Source organism: Talpa occidentalis, unplaced genomic scaffold, assembly GCF_014898055.3.
Source record: "Talpa occidentalis isolate TD23 unplaced genomic scaffold, MPIMG_talOcc4v2.1 talOcc4.9, whole genome shotgun sequence".
Taxonomy (NCBI): Eukaryota; Metazoa; Chordata; class Mammalia; order Eulipotyphla; family Talpidae; genus Talpa; species Talpa occidentalis.
Window position 1 is genome coordinate 26,659,024 of NW_023605305.1, and position 12,425 is coordinate 26,671,448.

Consider the following 12,425-nt stretch of genomic DNA (forward strand, 5'->3'; position numbering starts at 1 on the left):
TGGCCCTCCCACACACTTCCGGTTCCTGCCGGGTGCGCGGTAGCCGGGTCAGGGGTCACGAGTGGAGCATCTCCCCTGGCCCGGGCCGGCGCGGGAGGGCTGTGTGATGGCCTCGGAGCGCCCGGAGCCGGAGGTGAGGGGCGGGCGGGCGCGCTGCTGGGCCCCGGCATCTGAGGGAGAGGCCCCGGCGTCCAGGGGCGGCTGTGGCCTTCCCCGGGTCTGGGGGCTGCCGGACCGCCGTCCGCTGATTCCTCGGGATTGGGAGGGGTGAGCAAAAAGAGAAACTCGTTTTGTTTACTGAAATTTCATCCGCTCGACAGGCTCCCGTTTTCTCGGGCTCTTTGACCAAACAATGGTATTAACAAAATCTGTATTGCTTTTCTGTTGCAGTTTCACTGGGCCACCCGGCAGTAGACTGACTTTGCCGGTTTCTGCTTTTCTCAAACATTTGGAATGCCATAGACAGCATAGATTAGTTTAGTATTAGTGCTCATGCATTTGGAGAGTAGCTTTGGTTTCTTGAAACAAGTCAAAACATTTGATTCAGAGTGAAACCTCGTTCCACTACTGGCGCTGTAATTTAGCTATCCGAAACTTCAGGCAAGTCCAGACTTCCCCAGATCCTGTCTCCTTTATAAAATAGCTATTTCATAGGATGGTTTGAGCATCGCATATGTTAAATCAGAAAGTGCATGTTCGGCGTCCATTAGGTGCTAAGGGCTGTGCAAACTTTGCGTTTTGTTACACTTGCAAGGATGTTAACACTATCTATTCTGATGTACCTAGAAAGGAACTAAAAGGTGAGAGGTTAACTATCTTAACTCAAGTGCTACTGGACTGAGGTATAGCAGAATTTTGGAGTTAGAAGTGAGTATACAATCTCAGATTTAGAAGACTATCACTAGGAGAGGTGTCCAGTATCATAAGAGGACATATGAGTAGGTGGCAAGTGATAAAAGAGGATTTATTATAAAAAGATATTTGAATTGTATGTCACACAAGTAGTAGTCATTACTCAGTGCTTACTGCATGCCAGGCGCCATTCTCAGCACCTTTAATTAATGCTCTCAACCCTGTGAATTAGACTCTCTTAGCCCCATTTTTAAGTTGAAGAAACTGAAAAAAGAATAACAGAGTTATACAGCTGTTAAGTAGGTGGTCTGGCTTCAGGTCTGTTCAGGTCTATTCTGAACCATATATTTATAGTATAAATAATAAAGTAACCTCAGGATGGTAAATCTCCAGCTCATTGGAATTTGGTGTGATGAAGATTGAATATGGTTGTGGGAAACTATGCCCTATTTAAAAGAAGCAGACATGATGACAGGGGTAGCTAGAATAGCACTTGTCTCAGAAATAGCAATACTGAGGACAAACATGAAAGTGAAATATGTTTCATTATGGATTAAAATGAGAGAAATGGAGGGGAAATACAGCATACATTTTAAGCAGATGTTGAAAACAGCACACAGTCCAGTAAAAATCTAATACAAGGTACACAGTAAATCTTCTAGTAGTCACATTTGAGAAGGTAAAAGGAAACAGGTGAAATCAACTTTAATAATGTAGTTAACCCCATATTTCCAAAATGTTGTTTCAACGTGTAATAAAAATTAAGAGCTATTCAACTTGTTTTTGTATCAAGTCTTTAAAATCCAGTCTGTATTTTCCACTTACAGTACATCTCATTTGGACTAGCAACATTTCAAGTGCCCAGTAGCCTCATATCGTGGTGGTTACCACATGGAACAGTACAGATCTAAAGTAACTTGTAGTTGAGACATACCTCCTGGGAGTCTCATTTAGCCCAAAATTAAGGATTCCTTATGTTCTTGTTTTGCATTTCTGGAAACTTTATCTCAGAAGAGTTCTGCCCCTAAGCATAAGAAAGTGCGGTTGTTATTGATATAATCCAGAGAGAAAGATTGGGTGCGGTCAGATTTAAGAAATCATTCATTCATCAAATACTTAAAATATTTTCTGAGTGCTGCTAAGGACTCAGACTTCTGCTAAGTATCAGGGTGGATATGAGCACTGTAAGACATTGTACCCTGTTTTTTTGTGGCATCAACGAGCGTTGAATTATGATAAGTGCTGCAAAGGAAAAATATGGAGTGAATGAGTGTCTAACAGAGGTTTTTAACCTACTTTGTTAAGGAAGTGGGGTTGGGTGGCTTATGAATCTGGCAGTTTGTTAGAGGAATGACATTTAAGCCTGAAGAGTGAGAAGCTGGCCATTAGAGCTAATTCCAGGCCAAGGGAATAGTGAAAATCCTGAGGTGAGAAGGAACTCAGAGCCATCAGGGAGCTGACAGGAAGCAGCTGCTGGTGTGGATGAGGAATAGCTAATGTGGTGCTTGAGAATAGCTAATAGCTCAATGGGGTGCTTGAGACTTTTAATTAAAAGTCTCCATGAAACAGACACTAATATTAACCCTATTTCACAAATGAGGAAACTGAGGCACAGAGTTTATGTGACTTCACTGACTGCGGGCTTGGAACCAACAATCAGCAGAACCAGCATTTGACCCTAGGTGCTATAACAATAGAGTGCTTGCTCTTGATGGGAGGGATAGGTGAGCAATGAGGCCGGGAAAGAAGATTCAGGTTGAGGCCATCCTGGAGACAAGATTTTGGCCTAAGTGCAGTGGTAAGGAGGCTTCAGACAGTCCGGGGGGGCAAATACATTATTTCATAGGAGTCTGTTAATAGGAAACAGCACAAGAGTTTGAAAAAACTAAAAGAATAATTTGTACCTTAACCACAAAGAGACAGGTGCCAAAAAAAATATCTGGGCCATGTTTCTTTCATCTGGTATACACAGTATGTAACAGAATGCCTATAATGTTTTATTCATCTGGTTGTAAATGATCTGTAGGCCTCAATAAATGTTCCAAAGAATGATAAGCTACTTTTATCATTATGCTGACTCCTTATTAGTTGCAGTAACATCCTTATGAAGCAGATTTTCTTATCCATACATTATCAATGAAATTTGAAGCATGAAAAACTTGCCCAAGCTCACCCAGATAGCATGTAGTAGAACCAGATTTGACTTCAAGTCTCTGACTCCATAGCTTTGCTTTGTCTCGGCCAGGCTACTCCAAGGGTAGTGCACTTCAGGTTTGGGGCCTAAACACTGGGAACTTGAGCAACTTACAAGTATGAATCCTGTGAGAACATAACTAATTCAAGGGGTCTTAAACATTAACATGGAAAAATCCCTTGGAACTATTTAGAGGTAGATTCCTGAGCCCCATTCCAATTCAGTTGGTCTGAGGAGGTGCCCAGGAACCTGCATTATAATAAGCACCTCAGATGATTCTGATGCAGCTGGTCCTTGGCTCACACTTTGAAAAATACTGTTTTAGCTGCTTACATTAATTCTTAAGTCTTCTGGTTCTGATAAATTCCATCTTGAATGTGAAGAGAAATTAGAGACAATGTTTTGAAACATAATAGTTGACTTTGAAGGCTCGTGTATAAGGAGGTATGTCCTGAGTTGAGGCATATGTTCCAGGTGTCAGTTTGAACTGACCGTGAGTTTATCATTCAGATTAATCCTTTGAGCCAATGAAGCTGAGCAGTAGTAGAATTAAGCAACCTACTAGGGATCTGAAGAGACTTTCCTAATAGTACAGTGCTCAGCTGTACCCTCCATCTAGTTTATCCCACTTTCCCTCCTTACTTAGCATATCCTACGCAGCCTTCACTGTCATTTTCTCCTAAAACCCTCGCTTGGGTCAGATTATTATATTCTGTCACAGAACCACATTCTTATCTTTTGGCAGGACCACATTCTTATCTTTACTCAGTTTATAATAATAAAATAATCAGAGTGATTGATTCATGGGTTTTTTTCCTCCACGACAGGGTAAATTTTGTGACAGCAAAGAATGCCAATTTTTGCTTACCATTCATATCCTTTGAGCCTAGCAGAGTGCCCAGCATGTATTAGGCTGATGAATGAATGCATGTCCCACTTTCTTTTGTTCTCTTTGGACTTGATGGCATTCTGATCAAATTAGCAGGGAAATTAAGCTGGAAAGGGATTTACTACAAGACAGAACAGCACTTTAAGCCTCACAACAGAATAGCAGGCTGAATTTAACCAAGTAATAGTATTAATTGAATAATTGTATGTATCTATAAAAGCCAGCTGCATGAGGACAGAATGGGGGATGTGTCTTAGTAGCAGCACAAGTGAGAAAGTCATGGAAGTTTCCTGAGTCCACAGTATGATAAAGCTTTTCAAAAAGTAAATAGAAAGTAGGAGACTGAATCTGTGACCTCACCCAGGTATTGTGCTTCATTCTGGCCTCCACGAGTAATGTTGAAAAGCAGACCAGTAATGTTGAAAAGGCATGTGATCTAAGATAGAAAATATTTAGGAAATGAAACCATGCCATTTGAAACATACTTAAAGAGCTAGGAGATATTTATTAGGGAGAAGCAAAGACTCAGGACTGTTAATAAATGTCTGCTAGATCTTCTTTACCAAAGGGTCATACTTTCCTTGTGTAAACTTAGGAGGTAAAACCAATAGTGGATTAAATATTTCCCAGAAAAGTATTTTAATAATGGGCCAAGAGAATATCCAGTAGACAGATTCTGGCTCAATGTGAAGAAACTTCCAAGTATGTCATTAAATGGGGAGGAACACAAAAAAAAATTGAAGTGAATGACCCTGCAGGACTTCTCCCAGTCTCCAAAACACACATATTATTCATATGTGTGTTTATACAAACACTTTTAGCATATAAAGTGCTTTCAGACATCATTGGGATATGTGGTAGTATTTTAAATAGAGGAGGAAATTAATCTTCAAGCCCAGAGTCTTCCTCTATCAAATCAAATTTCTTTTCATAACACTGTTCTTCCTTTTAAAACAAATCTATTAGAATTCACACCAGAACCCGTCTCCCCAGATTCCAGAAACAGTAGAAAGAAGATAGTACCAGAAAAGAACATGAGAGGGAAATAATTTTCATGGAAGCAAAGGGATAATAGAACCACCTAGTTGTTTTTATAATTTATTTGTTTATACATACAAGAACTGGGGTACAGGCCAGAGGTGTGGGGAGTGAGAGGATTCACCAGAGACAGAATGGGAGCAGAACAGGCAGGTTGGCTGAAATACACTGCCAGGGGGAGCAGTGGGCGAGTCAGGAGAGGTCTGCTGCGCCATGTGGGTCACCTCGTTGGCCGGGATCAAACTCAGATAGCTTCATAGTGCTGATGCTTAACCCCTTGCATCACAAGGGAGGCTCCTAGTTTTCTGTAAAATGGATGAGACAGGATAGGAACTCGTTAACACCAAAAAAGCAGATGTTGACCAAAGTGAAAAATTAGGAATCATGGGTAAAATGAACATAGCTTGAAACGGAAGAGAATAAATATAGCTTGTGAGTGCAATTTCCTTTATCCATACATTCATTCACCAAATAGTATTTGAACACTTAGTGTGTCTTGGCTAATTGCTAGGAATCCAGCAAAGAAATTATATAGACGCAGCACCTACCTCCCTAGAGCTTTTAGACTGGGAGAAACAAACATTAAGAAGTAGACAAATACTTCATTCTAAACTGCTGGGTTCTGTGAGGAAGTATAGCCTGCTTTGTATATGCCTGACAGAGGTTAGTGCCAGGGGTCATGGAAAAATCTTTTATTAAACCCAGAGTTGCCAAGATTTCAATCTCAAGGAGGGAGTGACCAAATTTCTCCAACTGTTCTTATGGTGATCAGGATTCTTGGATATAGGCTCTCCCCACTTTAACCTGGGCTCAGTATGGGCCAGAACTTTTCTTGGTGTTTACTTGCATAGCTGGCATTTGGGGGAAAAGTTTTTACTGACTACCAAAGAGGAACTAAAGGAACAGTTTCCAGACTAGTGTGATTAGAGACTAGTAGAGTTAGGAGTTCCTAATAACAAGTAATACCTTGCTATTATTCGTATGTGTGTTTATACAAGCACTTTGAGCTTATAAAGTACTTTCATCCATCATTGGGATAGGTGGTGGTATTTTATAGAGAAGGCCATTAACCTTCAAGCCCTGAGTCTCCCCTATTAAATCGTATTTTCTTTCTGTAACACTGTTCTAAAACAAATGGAACTAGTGTGGTTGAGACTAGTGTAGTGAGGAGAATAATGTGTTGATTGTGATTAGTTTTAAATGTTATATTTGCTTTGCTTAAAACATACTAATGAATTCACTTAATCCACCAAGTTTCATTGAGTATCTGACATGCCAGGTACCGCAGTGGGCCCTGGGGCCAGAGTGATAAACAGAAAGGACTGCTGATTTGAGATATCCTTTCCATTCTGATAATCCTGAGCCCCAACCCATCCTTTTTTAGATAATCTTAACCAGCATCCAGCATAGTTAGCTCATAGATAAAAGCAGTTACTAACTGCCAGCACCAGCTTAGCCGGTCCTGAGGGAGAGCTTGCTCAGTTTCTGAGAGTATTCCTCCCTGGGACCAGTGGTCAGAGAAATCATTGCTACAGTTTCCTTCTTTGCCACTAGACCCCTTTTCTGTTTTCAGGAACTTGCCAGTACAATTTGATGGGCTCTTTTGAGAGGGCTGGTAGTTAGAAGTGATGGTAGATAACTTTATCTACTTTGCCTAACTGGCTTGGAGATTTTTCTGCAACTTACTGTTTTCTGAAGCTACGTTAGTAGTCATCTTTGACACCTTTCTTTTTGTTACTTTCCTCCCTACTTACAATTAATCACCAGTTCTTGTCTGTCTTATTCTAAAGATTCCTTAAAATGCAACTAAGCTCACTTGCTCAAAAGTTAGTTCAGCTGACATTTATTTATTTATTTATTTATTTATTTATTTATTTGCTGCTTATAACATGGCTTTATCCATGAAAGCAGTTGTAGTTTTGCATTCTAACTCAACTCCTTGGCATCAGGGACCCGTCGCAAACTGGGCCTCCCCTGGTGGCGCAGCGGTTGAGCGCTGGGCTGCGAAGCTGCCCGCAGCCTCTGCAGCGCCAGTTCGATCCCCAGCCACCAGCAAGGGTCCCACATGGCACGACAGACCTCTCCTGCTGCACCCGCTGCTCCTCTCAGCAGTGTTCTTCCTCACTCTGCCTATTCTGTTGCCCACTCTGGCTCTGGTGAATTCTCTCACCCTCCCGCGCTTTTGACTGTACCCAGTGCTTGTATAAATAAATAATAAATCTTAAGAAAAGAAAAGAAAAAAAAAAACAAAAACTGTTCACACAATGGCTGCTTTGAGTAACTCTGGTCTAGGCCACTGTTCTCTGGTCGCTAAGGAGCTTTCTGGTCACTAAGGAACTTTCTAAATCACACAGTAACCAGAGGAATTTTTTAAATGCAGATATAATATTGCCCTGCCGAAAAAAAAGATTCTCACGTCTTGACCTAATTCTTGGGATAAAAGCCAAAATCCTAGCCAGTGCTGACCTCAGCACAGTGTAAGAAAGCAGTGTAATAAGGAATGGTAATTCCCCCAAAGTATAATTTCAGGTAGTATGGAGACATAACATCAAATGATATTGAACCACAACTTCTGGTTACTTTGTCTTTATTTTTCCCATTAGGTCAAGGTATCCTTTCTGCTTGTAAAGCCCATCCTGTTCCTTCTTGTTCCTACTTTAAATCTTCTCTGCTCTCAAGTCCCCAGTTTTATCCATTTGTCACTCTCATTAGAGGGGCCTGCGTTTAACTTATGACCTTACACCTACTAGTTATGTTAAGTCACTTAACTTTTTTGGACCCCAGTTTTCTTTTATCAAATACTTTGTGTGAAGATTGAATGAGTTCACTTATATAAGGAGCCTACTATTGTGCCTGGTAATAACCTGTAATAGTTAACTTTTCTTATATATTTTTGCTGAGTGCCAGGCACTGTGCTGAATACTTCATGTGCACATATTCTCTTACTCCACATAACAGCACTGTTAGATTGGTATTCGAATTATTTTATGTTGCTTTACATAAGATAATCTCATTTTACAAATGAGGACAATGAGGCTTGAAGAGGTTAAGTAAGGTTAAGGTTAAGGATCTTACAGATCACAGGCTGCTAAGTGGCCAAATTGGGGTTCAGATCCATGCTGTCTGATTCTGATACTCTTGCACTTAGCCTCTGCAGTGTGCCTCTAAATATATTTTCTGCGCTCAATAAATATGAGTCCCTTCCCTCTTCTTGCCTTCTACTTTCATCTCTGCCATTTCCCAATATCTATGTCTGTATGTCTTTTATCCTTGCTTTCTGTCTTGGAGCAGACTTTATTCATCTTTAGTCATTACATCTCTCCATACTCTTCTAACATCAGGCCCCCTTCTTTATTGCTATTCCGGGGCTGGTTTTTTTTTTTTTTTTTTAATTTTTTTTTTTTTTTTTTAAAGATTTATTTATTTATTTATACAAGCATTGGGTACAGACAGAAGCACGGGAGGGTGAGAGAATTCACCAGAGCCAGAGCGGGGAGCAGAGCAGGCAGAAGGACCGAAGTACACTGCTGAGGGGAGCAGCGGGCGGCAGGAGAGGTCTGCGCGCCATGTGGGACCCTCCTCTGGTGGCCGGGGAGCAGCTGGGAATCGAACCGGCGCTGCAGAGGCTGCGGGCAGCTTCGCAACCCAGCGCTCAACCGCTGCGCCACCGGGGAGGCCCTTTTTTTTTTTTTTTTTTTTTTTTAAGATAGATTTATTTGTGCATGCAAGAACTGGGGTACAGGCCAGAGGTGCAGGGGGTGAGAGGATTTACCAGAGACAGAGTGGGGAACAGAAGAGGCTGACTGACTGTAGCAGGTGAGACAGGAGAGGTCTGCTGCGCCATGCGGGAGGCTCCCTGGCCGGCCAGTGATCTCACTCATGCTGGCTGTGGTTAGCTTCACATTGCTGTGTTTAACCCTTTGCACCACCAGGAAGGCCCCGGGGCTGTTTTGATCTCTTGTCCATGCATATGTCCCCATGGGGGAGGGGAAAAATTCACTTTCCTTTGGCACCACATTTCTCAACATGCAGGCATTGACTTCTATTCATTTCCCTTCTACCACTCTCTCCAGTCCTCCAGCTGGCCATCGCCCCATACCCCATTAGTCAGGAACACATTAGTTAGTAAGTTATTTGTAATTCATCTAAAACAGGAACAGAGTAATCTTTAAGGCAATAGCAAGGAAACAAAGGAGTGTTGCAAGAAGGTTTACTATGAAAGAAACATTGGAGGAGTTCAGGTTAGTTGACCCTTGTTTTCTCTGTTGTGTCCTAGCACTTTTGTCTGCTAGGACTGAGAGGGTTGAGAGACTGGCAGTTCTGGGTAGAATAGGCGAGGCTGCTGGCCAGGGGTAAATAAAGGATTGGTAAAGACCTGCTAGATTTGGCCCATTGGCAAGGTGATGAGTTCTTTCTGTCAAAGTGCAGCTGCCAGGTCCAAAGGAGAGTGTTAGTCTGTCCTAAATCAGTATTTGGCAGGACTTGTATGATAGATGGACACAAACTTGAACAAGGGAACTGATGCTTATTAGGAATATTATTGAACTGACTTCCTATGAGTGAATGGAAGGAAGGAACTAGAGCTTTGACAACGTGGAAAGGTCACTTCCTCTTTATAGTGGTCTATAGAGGGGACTGGGAGCAGAGCTGAGAACCAAATCCTTGGGGGCACCTTGCACAGAGGTGGGAGTGACTTTGCTTCTCACTATTGGATCGTGAGCCCTTGGATAAGTTACTTGCACAGTGATCTTTGCTTACTAGGAGCATAGTGAATTTTTAGACTTTTACTAATGTCTCCTTGTCTGCAGGTGGAAGAAGCTGGGCAGGTGTTCCTGTTGATGAAAAAGGATTATCGTATCTCCCGGAATGTCCGCCTGGCTTGGTTTCTCAATCACTTGCATCAAACTGTGCAGGCCACACCTCAGGAGATGCTGGTGAGCCCCCAAAGCACAATAGAATATGAGGGCTCGTCCAGAGGATCTCTGTTTTTTTAATTTTTTTTTTTTTTAAAGAGAGTGCTGAAACACCCTTAGGATGAGAGACTCAACTCTTGAGGAATCTCATTCTAAAAGGGGCAAGTTATTTCTCCAAGTTATGCTCACATGATGATTCCACAGGGGAAATTTTGCTTGATAATTTTTCCAGGTAGTGGAAGGAAGAATGTATGGTTGGGTTGCAGGAGATAGAGCTAATGGTATGTGGTTTTTGGATATGAAAGTCAGGTCCTGGAAAGAAAGGGTAAATCCTCCCTAACCCTCTCCTTTTCTCTCTACCCTCCTTGCCAGCTTCAGTCTGAACAGGAATTGGAAGTCCTCAGTGTCCTACCTCCCGGGTGGCAGCCAGATGAACCGGTGGTCCCAAGGCCATTCCTCCTCGTACCTTCCACCCGAGTCACCTTCCTGGCTTGGCAGTATCGATTTGTAATTGAGCTGGATCTTAGCCCGTCTACTGGCATTGTGGTAAGGGGTTGGGATATAGTAAGAATAAAAGATGGTGTGGGGGTTGAAAAGGAGATGGGGAGGCCTGGAGGAAGTAAAAAATAATCCAAACCTACCAGTGTAGAAAGTAGATAGACCTGTAAAGGAATGGCCAGTGTTTGAAGACAGATCCCATTACATCCGTGGCACTGTGTTTGGCGGTACTACCAACTTTAAGATCAGAGTCCTGTCAACCCATGGAAGCTGCTTGTTTTTGCGCTGTCAGAGCTGCCGTTGATTTCCCTTGAGATCTTTTTTTGTATTGCCCTCAGGATGATTCCACAGGGGAGATCTTGTTTGATGAAGTTTTCCATGCCCTCTCCCGCTGCCTAGGCGGGTTGCTTCGGCCTTTCCGAGTGCCTGGATCTTGCATTGACTTCCAACCTGAGATCTACGTAACTATCCAAGCCTACTCCTCTATTATTGGCCTACAGTCCCACCAGGTACTGCATCCTTTCTCCAGGTTTGACCTTTGACCTAATTTCTGATAATCCATTGACTTTTCATGCCCAAAGTCCCTAGCTCTGCCAACTTCTTGGGCCTCTCCTCTTGAGAAGAATCAGTTTCTCTGCTCTTAAAGAACCTTCCCATATACCTTAGGTCAGTTAGCATCAGTTGGACATGGGCCTTTCTCCTCTAAGTCTGGTTCTGGCCACTGTATGTTTATCACCCTCTTCTCCCCTACTTTAGTTTCATCAAAAGGTTTGCTATTTTCCTGACCTGGCTATACCCCCAGGAGATGGTCTTTTGCAATAGTTTTATGATTTTTAAATATACCCAGAAACATAATTTCTTCCAAGGACAGAGAAAGGTTATTTTTTCTGAAGGCCCTAAGAACTTTTGGGTGTAATGAGGACCATACAGATAATGACAGGCCTTATCCAGCATCCAGCAGGCTATCATGAGACATCCTTTTGGAGAACATCCAAGTCTGTTACTAGAATATCTGTTTTTGGCTTAGATAAACATTGGCCCAGTTTCCCCTCATCTGCTCTTAACCACCCTTAACTCATTGGTAGGGGTGAAACTATCCCCAATGGCTGCATCATTACCTTAGCTATCAAACTGGCATTGAGAGACAGGGATACATGAAACAGCATCCTAGGGTCTCAAATTTGGCGCTTGCTTGGATCCCAGCCCTTCAGCCTGGTTTAAGTGCTGTCTTAGTGCAGCTGTTAGAACTATTGGTTATGAGCTACTCATTGACAGAGGCTTTGTAGGCACTGATGGCCACACAGAGAAAGCATGGCTGTTAGGCAATTACTCAATACTTGGTTCCATTCAGGAAATACTTCCTGAAGCCTGTCTATCCTAAGCCTAGACTAGGTCCAGAAGACAGATGCATCAGATACTATCCCTATCCTCATGAGAGGAGTTGAGAATTTAGTGGGGGAGACAGATATTAAGGAGCTAGTTTTCAGTTGAGTGCAGTAAGGGCACTATTAAGTTATGAATCCAGTGATATGGAAACACCCAGGCAAACCCAGGGCAGCAACAGGGATGATTTTTGGACAAAGACATTTAAATTGAGTCTTCAAGGGAGAATTGAGGTTAACCATTTAAAGAAGGGGACGTTAGGGGCCTCCCTGTTGGCACAGGGGGTTAAAGCACTGCACTATGAAGCAATCCACAGCCTTGGCAGCATGAGTTTCGATCCCCGGCCCTCCAGGGAGCAACACACATAGCGAGGTAGACATCTGCTATCTCGTCTGCTGCTCCCCTCAGCAGTGTATTTCAGTCTGTCTGCCTGTTCTGTTCCCCACTTGTCTCTGGTGAATCCTCTCACCCCCACATCTCTGACCTGCACCCCAGCTCTTGTATGCATATATAAATAAATCTTTTAAAAAAAATAAAATAAAATAAAGAAGGGGACGTGGGCTTTCCAGGCAGAGGGGCCAGCAAAAGCAAACACATAAAGCAGTGAGGCTGTGTTCTCAACCACAGGTGCTTTAGGAAACTACATGTTATTCCATGT

The 12,425-nt window shown here is 42.6% G+C and overlaps 1 protein-coding gene across 2 annotated transcripts in view; it reads left to right on the forward strand.

Moving 5' to 3' along the window:
• The first annotated feature begins 49 nt into the window (after nucleotides 1–49).
• The window catches only part of SZT2 (SZT2 subunit of KICSTOR complex), a 51,499-nt gene continuing 39,123 nt past the window's right edge, over nucleotides 50–12,425 (forward strand). For both annotated transcript variants that reach the window (XM_054691805.1, XM_037500982.2), the window contains exons 1-4: nucleotides 50–133; nucleotides 9,782–9,907; nucleotides 10,259–10,432; nucleotides 10,723–10,893. In XM_054691805.1, the coding sequence (XP_054547780.1) occupies nucleotides 107–133; nucleotides 9,782–9,907; nucleotides 10,259–10,432; nucleotides 10,723–10,893 (498 nt within the window). In that variant the 5' untranslated portion in view covers nucleotides 50–106. The remainder of the gene's footprint in view (nucleotides 134–9,781; nucleotides 9,908–10,258; nucleotides 10,433–10,722; nucleotides 10,894–12,425) is intronic.